Source organism: Hemicordylus capensis, chromosome 5 (assembly GCF_027244095.1).
Source record: "Hemicordylus capensis ecotype Gifberg chromosome 5, rHemCap1.1.pri, whole genome shotgun sequence".
In the NCBI taxonomy this organism is placed as follows: Eukaryota; Metazoa; Chordata; class Lepidosauria; order Squamata; family Cordylidae; genus Hemicordylus; species Hemicordylus capensis.
In genome coordinates, this window is record NC_069661.1 from 1,113,726 (window position 1) to 1,133,478 (window position 19,753).

General features: G+C 56.5%; 1 protein-coding gene across 7 annotated transcripts in view; it reads left to right on the forward strand.

The window, feature by feature from the left end:
* Window positions 1–19,753, forward strand: part of DCTN1 (dynactin subunit 1) — a 70,688-nt gene that overhangs the window by 16,535 nt on the left and 34,400 nt on the right. For 4 of the 7 annotated variants that reach the window (XM_053254552.1, XM_053254553.1, XM_053254555.1 and 1 more), the window contains exons 1-4: window positions 1,358–1,542; window positions 9,126–9,368; window positions 10,607–10,685; window positions 14,895–14,926. In XM_053254552.1, coding sequence (XP_053110527.1) covers window positions 1,510–1,542; window positions 9,126–9,368; window positions 10,607–10,685; window positions 14,895–14,926 — 387 coding nt within the window. In that variant the 5' untranslated portion in view covers window positions 1,358–1,509. Of the gene's footprint in view, window positions 1–1,255; window positions 1,543–9,125; window positions 9,369–10,606; window positions 10,686–14,894; window positions 14,927–19,753 lie in introns of those variants that run through there. The other 3 variants (XM_053254558.1, XM_053254559.1, XM_053254554.1) reach the window with 2 other exon arrangements.

Sequence of the window (19,753 nt, forward strand, 5' to 3'; positions counted from 1 at the left end):
AAAACTGTTCTCCCTGTTTGTGCTCTGGGCATGGCGCCGGTCAGTGGGGGAGGAACAGTCCATTTTCTAGAGCAGGGAGGAGCCATGCCAGGTTGATGGGGGGGGGGTGTCGCTTGATGAGTGGGCGTACTTCTTCTCCCTGCTCAGCAAGCTGGAGAGCCATGGATCTCAGAGGGGAATGCCGTCCTCTTGCCTCCTCCCAGCTGTTGACCTCTCAGTGGCCAGGTGCAGAGAAGGGTCCCTCTCCCCCCCGCCCCGGATGCACACCTGCGCATTGTGGGCATAGGCATTGCCCCCAGTGCAGTGGCAGGCATTGTGGATTGTGCAGTCCAGCATGCCGCCCCCCCCCCGGGATCCGGGATGTGCCTAACCCAACCCTGCCCAGTTGCACAGCCCTCCTGCCAGTGTCGTTCTGCGCAGTCCCCTTCCGTGCTTCTGCCTCCCTGCTGGGGTGGTCTGGGCGGGGGTCAGCCAGGCCATGACCCGTCACCTGGCTAATCTCCCCGTGGCAGGAAAGGGGTGAAGGCAGCTGGCGCTGACTTTGCCCTCTGCCCTGCCTGCGTGGGGAGCCGAGTGTGGCCCAAGTGCCCTGGGGGTGGCCGGGCGCGCTCAGAGCTGCGACTGCCCACTCCGGCGACGGGGCCAGTGGGAGCGTGACCGGTGGTGGGCGGAAGGCCCTCCAGGGTGGGGGCAGCTGGGAGACCAGCGACTGCTGTGGCCGGCACGCTCCGAGCTGCGTTGCAGCAGCCCAGTGTAATGGCGAGCATCTGCTGCTGGGTGCCCCCACCCATCCTGGCCAACGCTTGGGGGCAGAAGAGGGGTTGGGGCAGGCAGCCAGGCTGCTGAGCTTCACGAGGGCCTTTGTTGCCGCCTTGTTGCCCGAGAGCCGGTGGGCAGTCCTGGCTCATTCCTTCCACAGGGGCAAACCTTGCATGTGGCAGGAGCGCTGCTCTCTCTTGGTGTCCTCCTCTTGGCCCCTGGGGGGTCGCACAGCCGGTGGCGCAGGGGCAGGGAGGGGGCCCGGGGGTGTGTGCTCCGGACGGCAGCCCTGGGGAGGCAAGGGCTGCCTCTGCCCGTGCAATCTGGGCCGGTTGCTGCTGGGTGCTGGGTGCCCTTTGTGTCTGGGGCTCTGCCGGGCCAGGCTTCTTGCCTTTCCGTTCTGACACTTCCGAGGAAACTGGCCTAGCATTAGGACCCAGTGGGCTGACAGCATCGGTGACAAGAGTCTGAAGCAGCACTAGCGCAGAGCGAGCGAGCGAGCGAGTCTCCATCAGCTGGGCTGCATTTCTCTGTCTGGGCGGCGGAAGGAAGGAAGGAAGGAAGGAGAGACCCCCGGGGAAGAGGGCTCCCTGCGGCTCAGGGCGGGGGCCTCTGGGCTGCCGCCTCCTCCCTCTGCACCGCAGCAGTCCGAGCCTTCTTCCCGCTCAGGGAGCCCCTGGCCCTGAGCTAAGGGCCGCCTTTCCAGGAGGGCTTCAAGGGGAGGGGAGAGGCGGCGGCAGCGGCAGCAGCATGGCCCAGACCAAGAGGCACACGTACAGCCGGGTGAGTGGCACATGGGCAGTTGCCGGCCCACTCCCCGCCCGGGCCTCCCCTGCCTCTGGAGGCAATCTGTTGCAAGGCAAGCCCGGCTGGGCGGGGGAGCGGAGGAGGGAGTTTCGGGGCTGGTCCCTTGCCAGGAATGGTGCCTCCACACCTGCAGGTCCAGCAGTGCTGTGGGGCTGTCAGATGGACATTGCGGTGGCTTCTTGGCTGGGAGCGGAGCCTCTGCTGATGGCCAGGCCCCCTGGGCTCCTGAGCACCCCACTTGCCACCTCTGCTGCCCCGCCTGGGAGGCAGGCATAGCAGCAGCAGCAGGCCTCTTGGGGGCTGGTGGGGGGGGCGCTTTCCCTGGAGTCTTCTCCTTCGTCATCACGCTGTTGTTCCCAGCCAGGGAGGGCCGAGGGGCCACTAGGTCCTGGACTGGCCAGGCGGTGGGTTCTGGGCCTCACCCCTCCTGGGCAAAGAGCACTCTGTGGCTGGGGGCTGCCTCGGGGGGAGAGAGGTGCCTGCACAGCTCGGCCAGTGGGTTGTCCTCCTCCAGGCATGGAGAAGGGAGCCCATCCCCAGTGGTCTGCTCTTGCCATGGGTCCCTCGCCGCCTCCCCGGCCTGGGGGTCGCTGCTGCCCGCTTCCTCTCGCCTCCTGGTGCACAGGGCCTCTGGGTGCATCACACACCAGGCGTGTGGGTTTGAGGAAGGCTCCAGGGTCTGGGGGCAGCCGGGATCTCCCCCGCCCCAGGTGTCAGAGTTCCAGAAGGTGGCCTCTGAGCCCGTGCTCCCTCTGCTTTTGCTTGGGGGTTCTGGGAGTTGCAGTCCACAACATCTGGGAAGCCCCGTTAGAGGGAACACTGCTCTGAGCCATGCCCGGCGGAGGCAGCCTTCTGGGAGCAAGCAGGGAGGCCGGGACGCTGCTGGCACTGGCTGGCTGCCCCTGCCCTGCCGAGGCTGGCGGGAGGGCCTGTCGGCCCAGGGCGGATTCCGGCAGGTTGCCCTGGCCGCGTTGGGAGGCTTCTGGGACTCCGCTGCTTCAGGCCAGGCAGGTGTCCCAGGCCTTGGCCTTTGGCAGTGGGCTTCTCCCTCCCGCTTGCACGGGGACCTTCTTTCTGGCACCCACAGCCTGCTCTTTGAAAGAGCTGATGTGAAACCACGGAGCGGGTGAGGCTCAGTCAAGCCTCCTTCAAGGGGCCGCACAGTCCGGGTGGGCTTTGCGCGCCTCTCCTGGCCCGCGCCTGGGGCTCCGCCTGCTCCAATCCTCGGAAGCCGCCGTGGCGGGGTGCTGCTCCTGCCCGGTGCTGCACGGGCTCTTGGGTCCGGATGGTCTGGGTTCGTTGGTGGTAGGAGGGTGGCTGCCCCTGGGGAAGGGACTGGCCCTCTGGCTCCCTGGCGCGGTTCCCAGAGGTGGTCCCCTGGGCTCCCCGGCTGCAGAGCGGCCTTTGGCTGGGGACTCTGGGCGTTGTAGTCCACAAGATCTGGGCATCCCTCTTGGAGGGATCCCTGCTCCCTTGGGCCACGGAGGCACTGCCGTCTGGGGGGCTCGCCTGCCCTTGCCCAGCTTCCCGGGCCGGCTGCTCCCGAGGCCCTGCCTTCCCCGCCCTGCTCATCTGGCGGCCCTCCCCTTTGGCCTGGCGAATGGCAGGGGCGGCCTGGCCTTGGGCTGGGGGAGGGAGCCCACCCTGCCCGCGGCTGCTCTGCGGGGGAGGAGGCAGCAGTCACCCCCATTCTGTCACTGGGTGACGAGCCCGCTCTTCTTCCTGGCGTCATCTTCCCCTTGGATGAGGGAATGGGGCCGCACCCTGGCGTTCTGTAGCGGGGGATCGAGGCCCGCTCTCTCTCACGGGGCCTCGCCTTCCTGCAGGCCTCTCTGTCCGTCCGGGACTTCATGGGGAGGCGACAGGCTCTTCTGACCTGGGCGTGGGGGTGGGGGGAGCGGGCTGCTTTAGGCTTCTGATCAGTGGCCACTGATAGACGAGAGCTCCTGCCAGGCTTGGTCTTATTTGGACGGTTGTGGCTTCAAAGCTGAACTCCTCTCTCTGGGGGTGAGGGTTGCAGCCAGGTGGCCCTCACAGGTGGCCGCCTTCAGCTGGAGCAAGCGAGGCTCCAGGGGTGGGGAGCGTCTCTGGCTTGCCCAGTGGCTTCCAGCGCCAGAAGCCCGTTGCAGCTTTTCGAAGGGTGAATGAGAATGGGAGTGTCTGGGGAAGGGTCTGCCTTGGAGGCCCTGGAGGGAGGAGCAGAAGAGGTCGGGCCAAGATTCTGCGAGGGGAAGGCTGCTCGCTTGGAGACTGCCCCAAGCTGGGCAAATGGCACAGCTTCCAAGGAGGCACCCGCACCGCTCTGGTTGGTCTGGAGGATGCATCTGGCGGCCATGGAAGGGAAGCAGTGCCCCCTCCCCGTGACCTCCTCAGAGGCAAGCTCGGGTCTTGGGCCAGGCATCTTCGGCCCCCCTCACCCCTGCAAGAGGTAGAGTGGGATGTGTCGCTCTCTCCCTGCCGGAAGCATTCCTGGGTGCCCCGTGCTGCCAAGTGAGAAGGGTGGCCCGGTGGTGGTGGTGGTCGTCCTGCGGGGGGGGGGGGGGGCTCTAGCAAGTGCCTGGACTGCTAACACATTTGGTGTGTTGGAACTCGTCAGCTGAAGAGGGTTGTATTGATGAACTGGTTACAATATGGGCCCGCCCTGAAATGTTGCCCCATATATCCCTGGTGCGGGTGCGTCCTTTGAGCCTGTGGCTGAGCGTGTTTGGGAAAAACGAGTCAGCAACAAAGACAACGGTCTCTACTCTGGCTTGGAACTTATTTCATGCAGACATTTTATTTTCCCCATGCTCTGGGTTTTCTTAATGTGTGCAAGGGGCGGGCACACGCTGGTGAGCTCCTTTTCTTCCAGCCCTAAAGTTTCAAGAGTTAATGGCTGGCGAGGGATCAATTTGATATTTCCATCAATCTTTGAGATGGTAGGGAGGGAAAAGGGTTGTGGAATAGGTTTTATCCAAAGGTGAATGGTGTGTATGCGCATGCACACACACACACACACACACACACACACACACACACACACACACACAGACAGAGAGAATCAGATCAACAGTTTCAGTGCAGAACTTCTCCCTCCATCCTGCAGGAGAGTTCACACACACACCCAGTTGCTTTTACATTATTTGGGGGTGGGGGTGGTGAGCGACCGACACCAAGAGTTTAAATGTGTCAAACCCCTTCCCCTGCAGAAACACAAGGTCTGAAGTGGCTGGTGAGAAAGCAAGAGCTTGAGACACCTTTCCCCATCAGAAGCAGAAGGCGTTGTGACTGTCTTGAGAGAGTAATCAAGCGGTTTCGTGTGTTTTTTTAAAAAGACGCACACGCACACACCCCACCACCGAGTTCCATTTGCTCCACCCACCTGCTTGTCTGTCAACTGCATTTTGAGCACATGAACATTTGGGGATGGGACCATAGCTCTGTGGTAGAGCATCTGCTTGCATATGGAGGTCGCAGGTTCCATCGCTGGCAGCATCTCTCTCGGTAGGGCTGGGAGAGAGGCTCCTGCCTGAAACCTGGGAGAGCTGCTGCCAGTCGGTGTAGACAAGACTCTGCTAGATGGACCAAGCAGTAGAAGGCAGATTCCTATAGATCTAACTGGAGGAGAGCTGGTCTTGCAGCAGCAAGCCTGAATGGTCCACTTGGCAAAGCAGGATCCGCCTTGGGCTGCATTTGGATGTGTGACTCCGTGGGAGCGCTGACTCCCCGGGGGATGGGGCTGTAGCTGGGCCGCTGGCCGGGCCTCTGCGGTGCTTGTCGAAGGGCCCTGCTGCTCTCTTCCCTGGCAGCGTCTCCAGGGAGGGCCGGGAGAAGCCTCCGCCTGAAAGCGGGGAGAGGCCCTGCCAGCCAGGCTGGACACCACGGAGCTAGATGGGCCCAGGGTCCTGCAGCTTCCTAGGTTGTAGCATGAGGTCCTATTGACGGACTCAGGGGCAGTTTGGGGAGGGTTTGGTCCACTGTTCCCCCTCAGGTGTGCACGCTCCCACATTTTCTGATGTCTGCTCATTTAATTTTAGATCCCACTCAGGTGGAATCAGGAAGGCCCCACTCTGCATGCACATGGTGCGCACACAGTGCCTTGATTCTGCCACCCAGAACAAAACTCATTCTGCACAGAGATGGAAAAAATTAGAGGGACCACCACTGGTTTGCCTCCCTTAGGGTTTTTCCCCTTCAGATTTTTTTTGGACAGCGACATATCTGCAGGTCACCCCATAGGAACATAGGAAGCTGCCATATACTGAGTCAGACCATTGGTCTATCTAGCTCAGTATTGTCTTCACAGACTGGCAGTGGCTTCAAGGTTGCAGGCAGAAATCTCTCTCAGCCCTATTTTGGAGAAGCCAGGGAGGGAACTTGGAACCTTCTGATAACAGACCCCAGATAAACCCAAGTCTGTTATCTGTCCTTAAGGATCTCTGCATTTCTGGCTCTTTTGGAACTAGTGCTGAAAGGCATCATCTCATGCTGCATGGGAGAAGGCAATGGTTAACCCCTCCTGTATTCTACCAAGAAAACCACATGGCTCTGTGGTCACCAGGAGGCAACACTGACTCAAGGGCACAACCTTTCCTTTTTACTGATATAGATATTTTTCTGCTTTTTCAGCAGAAAAATCCAGGGCAGCTAATACAATAGATACACACTACCAGGAGGCCAAAGTAGGCCTGAGGAGGAGCTATTGTCCTCGCTAGGTGAGATCCAGGCACTTGACCTTGTTTACTTATTTCAGACCTTTTTAACCTCACCTTTCTGCAGCTGCGCAACATGTCTCGCATTATTAATGCACAAAGAGAAACGGTTTTCCGGAGTTCAGTAACTCTGCAATAACATGACAGTCTCCACTATTCTAAGTTCAGCTTCAAATTTCTCTCCCCACCCAGTCTCCCCAAAGCCATTGTACCTGAGGAGAAGGTCCTGAATACAGACACGTACCTCCTCAGGGAGGTGGTTCTGAGAAACGGGGCAATCCCCAGGAAGACCCTGCTCCTTGCAAATGGGGCAGTCTAACGTAGGGTTGTCTTTAGCATTCACGGGCCAGGGCAAGAGAAGTTTACGGGTCTCCACTAGGTTGAATCACTTTCCACCCCCTTCTTGACTGTGTTCCACCATGCCACCGGCAGGGCGGGGGGGCGGGCGCATAATGAAGAAGCCCTATTGCCAGAGTCTCTGTTGCTGGGCTGCAGCATGGGGGCCTGGGCAACCCCCTCTCTGTTTCACTCCAGGGAGTCCAGGGAGTCCAGAGAGTATTGGGGCCCTGGGGAGGAATGGAACAAGGTCTTTGCCATGTTCAAAGCTTCCCAGTCCTCCAGCTCGTGTAGAAAACGGGTTCTCCTTCCATTGTTCAGCAAAAGAGTGGCAGTCTTTAGAAGACCCAAGGAGGCAGCTGACGTTGTGGTTGGCAGTTCTGTTGCAGCTCTGGGGGAGTCGCCGCCCCTGTCTGCTTGTGTCAGGCCATTGCTGGGGCCCCTGCGCGTGCTGCTGCGTGGGTCCCGGCCCTGCGGAGCAGGTTCTGAATCAAGCGCCTCCTTCAGCGGCATCTTCACCGAATGCAGCCCAACTGCATTTGGGTCCACCCTTCTGAACACTTCTGTACATGGAGCAGAGGCCACGAGTGCCTGGGGAGGGATGTTCCCGGAGGGGGCTCAAGTTGTGTGCAGGCTGTCCGGGGCGGAAGTGGGCTCTTGCTGCTTCTGCGGGCTCCTTGTGGGGCACCAGCCTCTGCTTGGGCTGCCTTGCCCGTTGCTAGAGGTGGCTGGTGCTGGGGTGGGCTTTGCTAGGGGCTCCCCGTCTTGGCCCAAGACCTCTCAGAGCAGCTCTTTCCTGGGGCTCCTCGGGGGCCACAAGATGGCAGGAGCGCCAGCCTGCTGGTTGCTGGCCGCGGCAGCAGTGCTGATCGGAGCCGCCCGGGTCTCTCGCTCTGGGCTGGCTGCAGGGCTCCTCTGCGGCGTGTGCGCACACTCACACGTTTCTGGGTGTCCACTCAGGCAGGCTCTGCTCTGAATGCAGGCGCACGCTGGCCGGGTAGTGCTGCCCAGGACCAAACTCATTCTGCAGACAGATGAGAAAAACCCGCAAGGACACTCACTGGCCGGCTCCCCGAGCCAGTCAGTGGGGGGCGAAGGGCCGGGCGCTGGCCGCAGCAGTGGCGCCAGCACTGTGGGGTGTGTGGGCTGCTGTGATCTTGCCAAGGGGAAGAAGGCAGAAGGCTCCTGCTCTCTCCTAGCCAGCAGTCTGCCCAGGGATCCTTGGCTTGTCTTGTCTAGTCACCCCTGCTGAGGTCTGCCTGGGGACTGGGTGCCTCTCCTGCCGCCCAGGGAGAAGCACGTGCCAGGCGTCTGCACTCATCTGCCCCTGGAAATTAGTTATTGATTTGAAATAGAGAGGGACTTAAAAAAATAAAAATAAAAAAGCAAGCTTTCAGCTCACCCCCCCACATTTTGGCCATTGATGTTTATGGGAACCCCTGCATTGCTGCACTTCTGGCAAGCTTCTAGGTTGGTCCCCCGCAAAAAACAAAAATAAACACCCCCCCCCCCCGTGTCTGTTGTCTTCTGGAATTTTCAGTCCGTGGCATTCTCCCTGTTCACTCCCCGCTTCTGTTATTTAATTCTTGTGTTGAATGGGAGGATAGAGCTGTGTCCCGCCCCCACAGGCGGATGCCTTGCTTGGTGACTCCATTGTTTCAGCAGGGTTTATGCGGGAGAGTTCTCTGGTTAGGGTTGCGCCTGATCTTGGGGCACTTGGCTGGCCAGGCAGTGTGGAGCTCCCCCCACTTGTCAGGGGAGACCTGTGGTTGCGGGGGGGGGGGCTTTCTGGAGTGCTGGTTGTAGACGGAGAGTTTACTGTTTTACTATTAAGCGTTGTTTTTTAATTGTGTCACTTTTTCTTTGTGTGTGTGTTGTGATGTTGGGCTTTAAGTTGTATTTTTGTCGTCTTTATTGTTTTCAAGGCACTTTAAATGCTAGGAGAAGTGGGCTAGAAATATTTTAAATAAATACCATATTTACCTGAATAGCAGATGGCTCAGCGTTTAAGCTGACCCCCTTAAAAATAGAGGTTGAATACAGGTTATACCTCTATTTACCCCAAAGGAAGAGGATTATGAATGTAAGATGAATGAATTTAATTTCTAATATCAAAGAACTTGGGGGGAAACCTAGTCTTGGATTCAGGTAAATACGGTAAAGTCGAGCTATGTTCTAGCTCTGCTTTTGTGGGTCTGTAAAAGGAAGGGGTGGCAAGGTAGATCATTGCTTAGGATGTGTGTCTACACAAACAGGAGAGGCATCTGACATTACTGTGGCACACCGTAGGTCCTTTGGCTTCCGTGTTGCCCAGGAATCCAGTTCATGCCTGGAAAGGGGTGTGGTGGGGACATCTCTTCCTGGGGCCAGCCGCCTTTATCCAAAGCGGCCACCTCCTCTCCCTGCAGGCCGATGCTTTCTCCTCCACAGCACCCAGTGCTGGTTGTGGCCTGGATGTCGCCAGAGGTGCCTTTGTGGCAGTTGCCCGAGATCACTGGCTAACCCGCTTGCTGTCTTTGGCTTCCTTTCTAGGCATCCAGCGCCAGGATGAGTGTGGAAGTGAGCGGCAAGCCCCTCAAAGTGGGCTCTCGAGTGGAAGTCATTGGGAAGGGCTACCGGGGGACCGTGGCCTACGTTGGCGCCACATTGTTTGCCACGGGCAAATGGGTGGGCGTCATCCTGGATGAAGCGAAAGGCAAGAATGACGGCAGCGTGCAGGGCCGGAAGTACTTTGCCTGCGAGGAGAACCACGGCATCTTTGTGAGGCAGTCACAAGTAAGGCTTCTCTTGGGGGCCCTGCTCACCGCCTGCTTTCCCTCACGCATTGCGCTCCAGCTGTGTCCATCGTGTTGCCTGGAAAGGCCTGGCTGGAGGGGAGCTTAATAAGGAAGTGGGTCGATGCTCTGCTTGCGCTGGAGGGTCACAGGGTTTCTAGTTGCTCAAATAGGGTGGGCTGCTTCAGACTTCATCATATCACAGGTTGCTGCTACAAGACCATTTTGGGACTTGAGACGGGGAATCCATATGGCACCCCACTCCCTCCAGCTTACTAATATGGGGCACAGTCTCCACCCTCTGCCTTTGTGTAGCTCCTGCATGTCATCAGTAGGAGACACAGAAACAGGCGAGAGAACCTCAGTTGATCCCAGGAAGGCTGAGGCATTCTTGTCATGGGGTTGTGGGGGGGACACAAGTCCACTTACTTTGCAGATTGATCAAGCCCAGCCTTTCTAGGAAGGATTTGGCTATGATCGATATAAGTTTATTCAGTCATTGACCAGCAAAGGAAGGATTTGCATATCCGATAAAACAGGGTTCACAAACTTGGGTCCCCAGATGTTGTTGGACTTCAACTCCCATAATCCCCAGCCACAATGGGGATTAATGGCCAAAGGCCATTGTGACTGGGGATTGTGGGAGTTGAAGTCCAACAAGAGGGATGGAGGGCCTGGTCTGTGGGTCTATGGAGCCTAGCAGGTTGCAAGGGGCAGGCTGGACTGCACTCCAGTGATGCTCCAACAGTGAAGTAGTTGGTGTTCTGTTGGGGAGGGGAAGCAATACTCCCGGTAGGTTGGGCCCAGTGTTCCCTCTAAGGCAAGGATCCTCAACGTTGGGCCCCCCAGATGTTCTTGGACTTCAGCTCCCATAATCCCCAGGCCCAGTGGCCTTTGGCTGGGGATTGTGGGAGTTGAAGTCCAAGAACATCTGGGGGCCCAACGTTGAGGATCAAGGTGTGTGCATGTGTGCACGCACACAAGTGTTTTGATGTCCACTCAGTTCATTTTAGATCCAGCCCAGGTTGAATCAGGAAGGCCCCACTCTGAATGCACGTTCATGCACACACTGCCTTGATACTGCAGGCCAGAACAAAACTCATTCCGCACACTGATGAAAAACAATTTGGGGGAGCACTAACTTGGGCCCTGCCTAAACTCCGTCACTTGAAGGAGTGAAAATGAAAGCAAGGCCTTCCCGTTTCCACCTCTGACATCACTTTGCTACATTTTACCCAGATCCAGGTTTTTGATGACGGCGCAGACACAACGTCCCCAGAAACGCCAGAGTCTTCAGCCTCAAAGGTCCCCAAGAGAGGTAAGGACTTCCCTCTGCTCTGGCTTTGTGCCGAATCCTTGCTAGCCTTATGCTCTGGGGAGAACAGCTGTGGTTCTTGGAGGTGCGCCCCCCCCCGCTAGCAAAGGGCCTGAGCAGGGCTGTGGGGCTTCAGCTGCACAGAGCCTCAGCTTCCTTCTCCCCATGGTATGTGGTGCCCCCGCATGGGACGTGCCCAGCTTGGCTTCTGCGGAGTGAAGCCCTGGTGCTGCCCCTCGGTTTGTCTTTGCAGTAGCAGCACAGCCAGCTGCAGCCACTGACCACGTGCGGCCGCTGCTGCCGCCGCCGCTCTGCCTTGGCATGGACCCTCTCCAGGGCCAGGCTGCTGCTGTGCACAGCTGGCACCTGGGGAGGCCTCTCTGGGCAGCTGTTGGGCATGGTGAGGGAGCAGGGGACAAACCCTGCGGCGGGCAGACTTGGGGGCCCCCAAGAGGCCTGGAGCGGTGGTTACTTCGGGGCTGTTACCTTATCGGCATCTTGCCTCCGATTTGTAGACACACTTGGAGGGGCCCCAAGGTGGCTGGTGGAGTGTGGGCAGTGGCGGGGGGCGGCTGTGAGGGCAGGCCGCTCGGGGAAGGCTGGGAGGGGGCTCTGCAGGGTTCCCGCCAGTGCTGGCTGCTCCCCCTCTTGTGCGCTGGTCAGTCAGTGGCAGGTGGGTCTGCATGGCGGGGGAGGCGAGAGGGAGACCCGCCTCAGCAGGCACGGGAGGTGATGGGGCTGCTCGGGATGCCAGGGGGAGGAAGCCCTCCAGAACCGAGGGGTGGCTTGCAGAAGTGGCGCTGGCCTTGAAGCTGTGGGGTTTGGCTGGCACTGTGGGCACCCCAGCTGGTTTCCTTGGAAACTGGCGATGCCGCATGTTTCCGCTGGCATGGACTTGGCAAGGGGGAGGGCTTCTGCTTGGGGCTGGCTCTCTCTCCGGCTGCCGGGAGCGCTGGCTTCCATGGCCTCCCAACAGAGAAAGAGTTCCCTCCTTCCCAAAGCAGTGTACAAAGAGCGTCTCGCCTGCAGGCCACAGCTCCAACCCATCCGACAAGGGTCTGGCAAGGGGGCTGCGCCAGAAATGCCCCCCCCCGGTGCCTGCAGGCAGGTCAGAACAGGGTGCCATGCTGCACATTCCCGGTTAGAGGGAAACGGCTCCCCTCTTCTCCACCCCCCCCCCAAGAATGCATTGGCAGAGTGTGCGGGATGTGACCTGCGGCATGTCTTGCGTTCTGCCCCCCGGACGAATCGGAGCCAGACTCCTGCCCCTGCCCCTGCCCCTGCCCCCGGTTGGTGGCCACCCACCCAGGACTGGCCTGGAGCCCCCCGGCACTGGCCTCCATTGCCAGGCAGCTCTTGAAGGGAAGCTTGGAGGGGATCCGGAGGGCTGCATGCAGGGGGTGGGGGGCAGGATTGCTAGGAACGGCTGCCGTCCTCGTTGGCCATCCCACCCCCACTGCCGGACGAGAGGGGTCTCCTCTGAGCTCTTCCAGGGGGCCCACCGGCCTGCCACAGACCTTCCCACGGGATGGTGCCCTTCCTGGTGGGGGGTGTTACAACCAGGGCTCATGCGCTGCTTGGGCAGATTGCATTCAGTGGCTTACAGGGTTGTCGCTGGCTTTTGCGGGGCTCAGGGTAATTTCTCTCTTTTTCTCTTTTTTTGTGGGGGAAATGTCCTTTGATGAATGCATCAGCCTTGTGTGGTGTTTTCGTTTATGCCAACCAATCTTGACAACATTTGCTCCCCACTAGTTTGCTTCAGAGCTCAAATGAGGATCTGAACCCCTGTTTTCTCCGGCAATCAACCCCCCCCCCCACTGCACACTTGAGGGCCAGGGTGGTGGTGGTGTCGTGATTGGAGTCCTGGGCTACTAGGGCTGGGACATCCGGGCCTCACGTTCTTCCCACTCAGCCCTGGGGCTCACGGAGGCCGGGTCCTCTTTCCTCCTAACCTGCCTCACAGGGTAAAAGGCAGGGAGGAAGAACCACGTGTGCCAGCCTGAGCTCCTTGGAGGAAGGGCAGCATATACATGTCATACATAACTCAGTGCCTGCATCTAGGTATATCGGGCAGCAGCACATCATCCTGCGCGGGAGGAGGCAATGGTCAACCCCTCCTGTATTCTACCAAAAGACAACCACGGGGCTCTGTGCGCGCCAGGAGTCCACCCCGACTCGACAGCACCCTTTACCTTTATCTAGGTATACATAACGAAAGCATGTTTGTGTTGACTTCTAGCCACATGCGCTCCAATCCTAGAAGCAGATTTCTAGGGGCGGGGAAAACCCCCACCTGAAGCCTTGGAGAGCAGCTGCCAGTCTGTGTATGTCGACCATACTGAGCTTGGTGGAGCAAGGCAGCTTCATCTGCTCAGCCATATCAAGAGGGCATGTAGATCAGACCTGAGGTGAGGCTGCACTGGGCTCAAGTCCAAGGCAGTTAACTGGGGCAGCACTGCAAGGGGGGTACGAGGTGGCATGCCCCAAGGCAAGGCCAGATCCCATTTAACTCCTCATTCTGATTAACTGGTTGCTCAAACAACTGTGTTAACTTGTCTCTTAATGGCGGCTGCTTAAAAAAAGTCAACATTTTAGTCATTTAAAGATCAATAACCACAGGAATGTATACAGCTACTAGGTAATAAAAACCAAGTGCCAATTTACAATCCCATCTAAAAATCCATCAAAATAGAGAACAATATAATCAAATCATGTTAGAAAGTGGCAGAAAACAGCCTACCCCTACCCTATGGATTTCATTTGGCTGCTTCTTGTTGCGCTGTCAAGTCGGTGTTGACTCCTGGCGCCCACAGAGCCCTCCTGTGGTTGTCTTTGGTGGAATACAGGAGGGGTTGACCATTGCCCTCTCCCACACTGTATGAGATGATGCCTTTCAGCACCTTCCTATATCGCTGCTCCCAACATAGTACCAGCAGGGATTCGAACCGGCAACCTCTTGCTCCCTAGGCAAGTTACTTCCCCACTGCGCCATTAGGTGGCTCTGGCTACTTATTAGGGATGTAGTATTTAGTTGCTTGGTTTAATTTTTTACAAGCCCTCTTGAATAATCAAGTAGCAGATTTTAAAATGCTAGTCCTAAACTTGTTGGCTAGTGAGTAAGCCCCACTGAACGCAGTGGGGCTTACTTCTGAGTAAGTAGGACTCATTCACACTGAACCTGGAAGCCACCTCCGCTGGCGCACTTCAGAAGCACTTGCAAGAGTGCCTGACTTTGGAGTCTGGGAAAGCAAGCCCCAAAGGCTCAGCCAGGGGGGTGGCAGCAGCCCAAGGGGGCGGAAGGGCTTTTGTCTTGCTTGCTCCCTTCGCCCCTGAGAGAAATTTTTTTGGCGGGGGGTGGGGGGAGGAGCCCAGGCTCTATTGCCAAGATGGGGCTCAGGCAGGAGGCAGAGGGGAAAGATTCCCTCTGCTTCAGGCCATCCCCTGGGGTTCTGTCTGATTTTAGAGAAGAAGGGGAGAGTGAATGGCAAGCTTACTCTTTTCTCTCTCCCCCTTGCCCCTGAAGAGGAAGTGAAGGAGGCTGGTGCTGAGGTCCCCAAGGCACTGGCTGTACCCACTCTTCGGAGCCCAGCCAGGGGAAGGGAAGATTCCCCCTAAGAGAAGGGGCAGACTGAAGAGGAGGTGGCACAGCAGCTTGGCAAGTGGGGGCAGGAGACCCCTGGCAGGAAGCCACCCCCCCCCCCGCTGCTCCAGCTGGCCTCTCGGTGTCCCTCTCCACCCTGAAGGGGAACTGGAGGAGCCCAGAGCTGGGGGGCGGGCGGGGGGGCTAGAGTGTCTGTCTCCTCCCAGCACAGCACTCTTTGGGGAAGAGAGGCAGCAGGTGAGAAGCCCATGGTTGCTGCAGGAGCAGGTGGCAGGCTGTGTGTGGTAGCAGCAGGCCTGAGGGTGGGGTGGGGGGGCTAGGTGGGGCAGGTAGGCTGCAATGTGGGCCCTGGGCCACCGGTCCCCCTCTGTCCCCCCCCCCCCACCTCTCACACAACCCTGCTTACAGTCTTCAAACCCAGTAAAGCCAAATCACTGGCATCAAATAGGAAAAAGGCTCGGAGGACCCTCCAGCCGCACATAGTATGGGCCCAGCTCTTTGGAAGGCACAGGGGTCCAGCCAAGATGCGACTGTGAACGGCCTGGCAGGCTATTGCCTTCAGATAAAGTCTCCTTCTGACATCTTATTTCTGACACTCTTCCCCCATCCAGATTCATCTGAAGGTCCCAAGGCCAGCAAACTGGTAAGTACTCTGTCCTTGGACCCTGTGCGGAGCTTGCTCTATTCCTGTCTGTTTTATGACTGAGGGAGGGAAGGTTTTGCTCAGGGACTGGACACTTGGCTTTGGACACTTCTCAACTGGACTGGCATGGGGAGTACGGGGGTGCACGACACCAGCTGCAAAGTCCGGTTTTGGTACACACACACACTTGCCCACCCAAAGGACCTGCTGCAAAGGGTTTGGACAGAAGGGATCCTTCCTGGCGCAGCCGTTGGAGTGCTGGCCACCCCAAATGTCCAGACATTTGCCTGCTGCTTTCCTGTGCATAGAACTGGCTTCTTGTGTTCTGGTCCGTGGCCCCCCGGCTTCCTTGCTCCTTGGGTCCCAGGAGGGCTTCGTGCTTCCGAGCCCATCTTCGAGTGGCCTGTGCAGCCTGCAGGGCAGGACGCCTTGCTTGTGTGATAAGCCTCTTGTCCTCCGCAGGGGCCCAAACTCACGCCAGGCAGCAGGCAGGTCAGTAACTGCAGCATGAGGAGGGAGAGTGGTGCCTCTGCTGCCATGTGAGGCTGGGCCAGTGGGGCCACTGTGGCTAAGCTAGCGGCCAGGAGGGGGACTCGGTCTGCTTTGGCCAATGGGTCGGTTCAGAGTGTCCTGTGAGGGAGTCCTTTGAGCATGTATCTGCCGGGGCACTTCTGCTCAGTCCAGAGCTGGATGTTCAGGCAGGGCCTTGGGGGATGGCAGGTGCCTTTCCTCTCTAGGACACCCCCATGCTCACAGTGGAGCACAGTAGCCTCCAGGAGCCCCTCTCTGACTTGCTCATGCATGTGGATCTGGCCCCTCTGGGGATAAGCAGGGCTCGAATCCAGTCTCTTGCTCACCTGAGCAGTACACACACTCTGTTCTCCCTACTGATGTGAGCGACTAGCACACTAACTGTGATCCTGTGACCTTCTGGCCCCACTAGCCATGGGGCAGGCTGTTTCACCCACAGCGAATGGCTGCTTGGGAGTCAGGGCCTCTTGTAAGCATCACAAGAGACACAATGTGGGCATTGGCAAAAGAGCCACTTATTTTCAAAAGCTAGGGAGGGGGAGGCGGCGGGAGGATCAGACTCCCTGTGGACACGGAAGGAGCCAGGAGTCCTGGGGAGAAGGAGCCGGGTGAAAAGAGCTCACTTTCCTCTGCCCGAGTCCAGAGGGCTCAAGGGTTGCCCTGCTCCTCTTCTTTACCCTTCGGCTGAGTTCTGTTTCTTGGCCTGGGTGGGCTGTCACAGATTGCCCTGTGCTGCTACCACTTGTCACAGCCCGGTCTCAACCGGCCCGTGACTTTTAAGTTTATCCACTGCCACCAAGTAGACTTTTAGGCTCTTTCTGGTTGAGTCTACTACAACAGCCTTCCAAATCTCTGTTGTATTAAACAAACAAACAAACAAACAAACAAACAAAAGCCCTTTCGTAGAGTGGTCAAGGCTTTAGCTGTGGGGTGGATAAAACAGACAGAAGCTACAGATACAAACAAGAACCCGTACTTTGAAAATAGCTCAGTTTAAACCAATAGTTTCTTTGAAAAGTTTAGTACCAAAACAGCAACCAAATGAGCATAAGGATGAAATAAAATGTGATCAAAACGCATCCAGACTGACCTGTCTGACACTGGGCCCTAACTCAGAGTCCTCTGCAGTCACCTCCAGCTTTTCCAGCAAACCCAGCCTGTCCCTTGTTCAGCCTCAGGTCCTGCTCTCCTTCACAGATCTGGGGTTATAGCCCCAAACCGTTTCTTCTTGCTGGTGAGTGATTTAGCTCTCCAGAGAGCTTCCACTCTTTGCCAGTGATTTCTCAGCTCTTTCCAGCCTCTGCTCTGATTCTCTCTCAGACTGTGCCAGCAATTCCTTCACTTGGACTCCTCAGTTCTGCAAGTCTTCTTCCAACTTGAACTGCACTCTCTTGAACTTTCCCTCCAGCACCAAACTTGTACTCTACTCTGCTGAAAGCAGCCTCCTTATATACTCAAGATTCCCTCCACCATTTTCCAAAACATAACCAATAATATCAAACCTCCACTTCCCTCCAAAATCAAACCAGTACATTTCATCACTCTCAAAAATGAAACTGCTGAACAGGAGCTGCAAACTTCTGACCCCTGCACAGCTTTCTGAATCGAGTGAACAGCAAGGCAATTGCAACACAAAATTTTCTATACAAAAATAAGAGGCTTAGGCCTTGTTCCTTCACACGGGCCTGTTGCAACGACCCCTGGGAGTTTTTGCCCCAGACCAGGGGGCTGTGCGGGGCCTGGTGTGTTGCTGTCTGAGGAAACCTTTGCTTGTGCAGGACCTTCCCTGCACAGCACTGGGAACGCTCAGCTCCTGCCATAAGAAAAACCCTGCTGGATCAGGCCCAAGGCTCATCCAGTCCAGCATCCTGTTTCACACAGTGGCCCACTAGATGCCTCTGAGAAGCCTACAGGCAAGAGATGAGGGCACACCCTCTATCTCCTGCTCGCCTGCAGCTGGTATTCAGAGGCATCTTACCTCTGAGGCTGAAGGTGGCCTGCAGCCACCAGACTAGTAGCCATGGATAGATCTGTCCTCCATGAATTTGTCTAAGCCCCTTTTAAAGTCATCCAAGCTAGTGGTCATCACCACATCCCGTGGCAGAGAATTTCATAGGATAATTGTGTGCTTTGTTGAAAAGTTCTTCCTTTTGCTGGTCCTAAATTTCCCAGCCTCCAGTTTCATGGGGTGACCCCTGGTTCTAGTGTTATGAGAGAGGGAGAAACATTTCTCCCTGTCCACTCTCTCTCTCTACTTCATGCATAATTTTATACACCTCGATCATGTCTCCTTTTAGTCATATCTTTTCTAAACAAAAGAGCCCCAGATGTTGTAGCCTTGCCTCATAAGGAAGGTGCTCCAGGCCCCTGATCATCTTGGTTGCCCTCTTCTGCACCTTTCCCCATTCTACAGTGTCCTCCTTAAGATACGGTAACCAGAACTCAAATCAAATCTTTATTGTTACGGTCATTTGACCAGCAAAACACAAAGTACAAAAAGCTTTACATAAAAGCGAACTTGGTCAAATAAAATAATAAACTGTTGAAACATAAAACAGAACCATAACACCCGAGTTCATCCATTACATAAAACAGAGAGCTCCATGCATTATAATAATCTAAAATTTAATTCAATCCAACCCCATATCTCTCTTCTCAACATTTCTTATCCTAGTCTTATTAGCCAGAAAACAATACTTCGCCACGTTATAAGATACTACATCCCAACGGTCTGTCAAAAGTAATTCCAGAAAGAACTGCTCAGAACAACTGGGGTATGCTGTTAAAAAAGGACTTGTATCTCTCTCCCGCAAAGTTTGATAAAACTGACAATTCAGGATAACATGGGCCATTGACTCCACTTCACCAGAGCCACAAGGGCAGACACGCTCCTTATAGGGAATCTTACAGTATCTCCCCTCCCGGACAGCCGTTTCTAAGGCATTACACCGGGCCAGTGTCAGAGCCCTCCGGAAACTAGGTACTAATATTTTATTAAGGTATCTTGCTGGGCCAGACAGTGATGTTTGATTACCTAAATAAGTGTCAACCCCTATCTGGCTTCTGTCCATCTGTTTCTCCACATCCAAAATGCCTTGGCACAGACATGATCTTGCTCTCCCATAGCCCAAGACAACCAAAGCATCGCTGGAGAAGCCATAGTAATTCAACCCCTTCTCCACATAATATTTCCACCTAGACCTATGTGTATCATTCAACACTAAGGGTGCTAGTCCTACTGGCTGAAAAATCAACTTCAGCCAGTATTCAAATATTACCAGCCAAACACTTGCCTCCACCCGAATCCAGCCTGCTTCCAATCGTAGAAATGCATTGGGGACACCCTGGGGTCGTTGGAGCACACTCCTCAAAAACTTTGATTGGATTGCCTCCAGCCTGGCAAGGTTGGAATAGATACCTAGCTGTGCTCCATAAAGGAGCAAAGGCCGGACTTTGGCTGAAAAAAAGTTGAAGGGCAGCCGGAACAAACTGTGCACCTTGCCTCCTTTGGAAGGAGTTAATAGCTGCTGCTGCTGCCGCCCTTGAGGCATTTTGCATTATATATTCCTTGTGCGCATTCCTTCTTGGCCTTTTGGCTAAGATCAAGTGTAGGTAACCAGAGCTGAGCACAGTACTTCAAATGTGGCTGCACCATAGATTTGTATAAGGACACCCTCATGTTAGCCTGACGTCACACCTCTTCTGCTGTCTGCCTGATAGATCTGCTCAGGTGTTCTGTCACCATCTTCAAGCCAGTATGTCCAAAGTGGAGCTCTTCCTCTTCTCTGAAGCACGCTCTCCTCATGTGACCTCCACATCCATGGGCTGTGTTGCCGTCCGCTCAGCTGACCAGACACAGAGCCTGGGCTTCTCTCTGAGGCCCCGCTCTCCTGCGTTGCCCAGCCCTGAGGCTTGCTCATGTTCAGCACCATGGATGGATCGCCCTTCTGCGGACAATCTGGACCTTCGCCCTCTGGACCTCTCCCGCCTTCTTTGGTTGCTGCACTTTGCCCTTTTAGCCTCTGCCCCCCCAAATAATTGCTTTGCTCATCAGTCTGAGCATTTGATATTTCCCCTCCAGTCTCGACACGTTCTCTCTCCGGATCCAGCATCACCTTGTCCTGACCGCGCACCCCCCCCCCCCCCCGGCCGGCTGCCTCTCTCTGTTCTCAGTTTCTCACGCATCCTGGCCCGTGACTGCCACTCTTCCAGCTCCAGCCACCCAAAGGCCTCCCAGCGCTTCTTGAAACAGCTCTGCCTTCCTCCCTCGCTGCCCCTTACGCCTGGAGCTGCCTT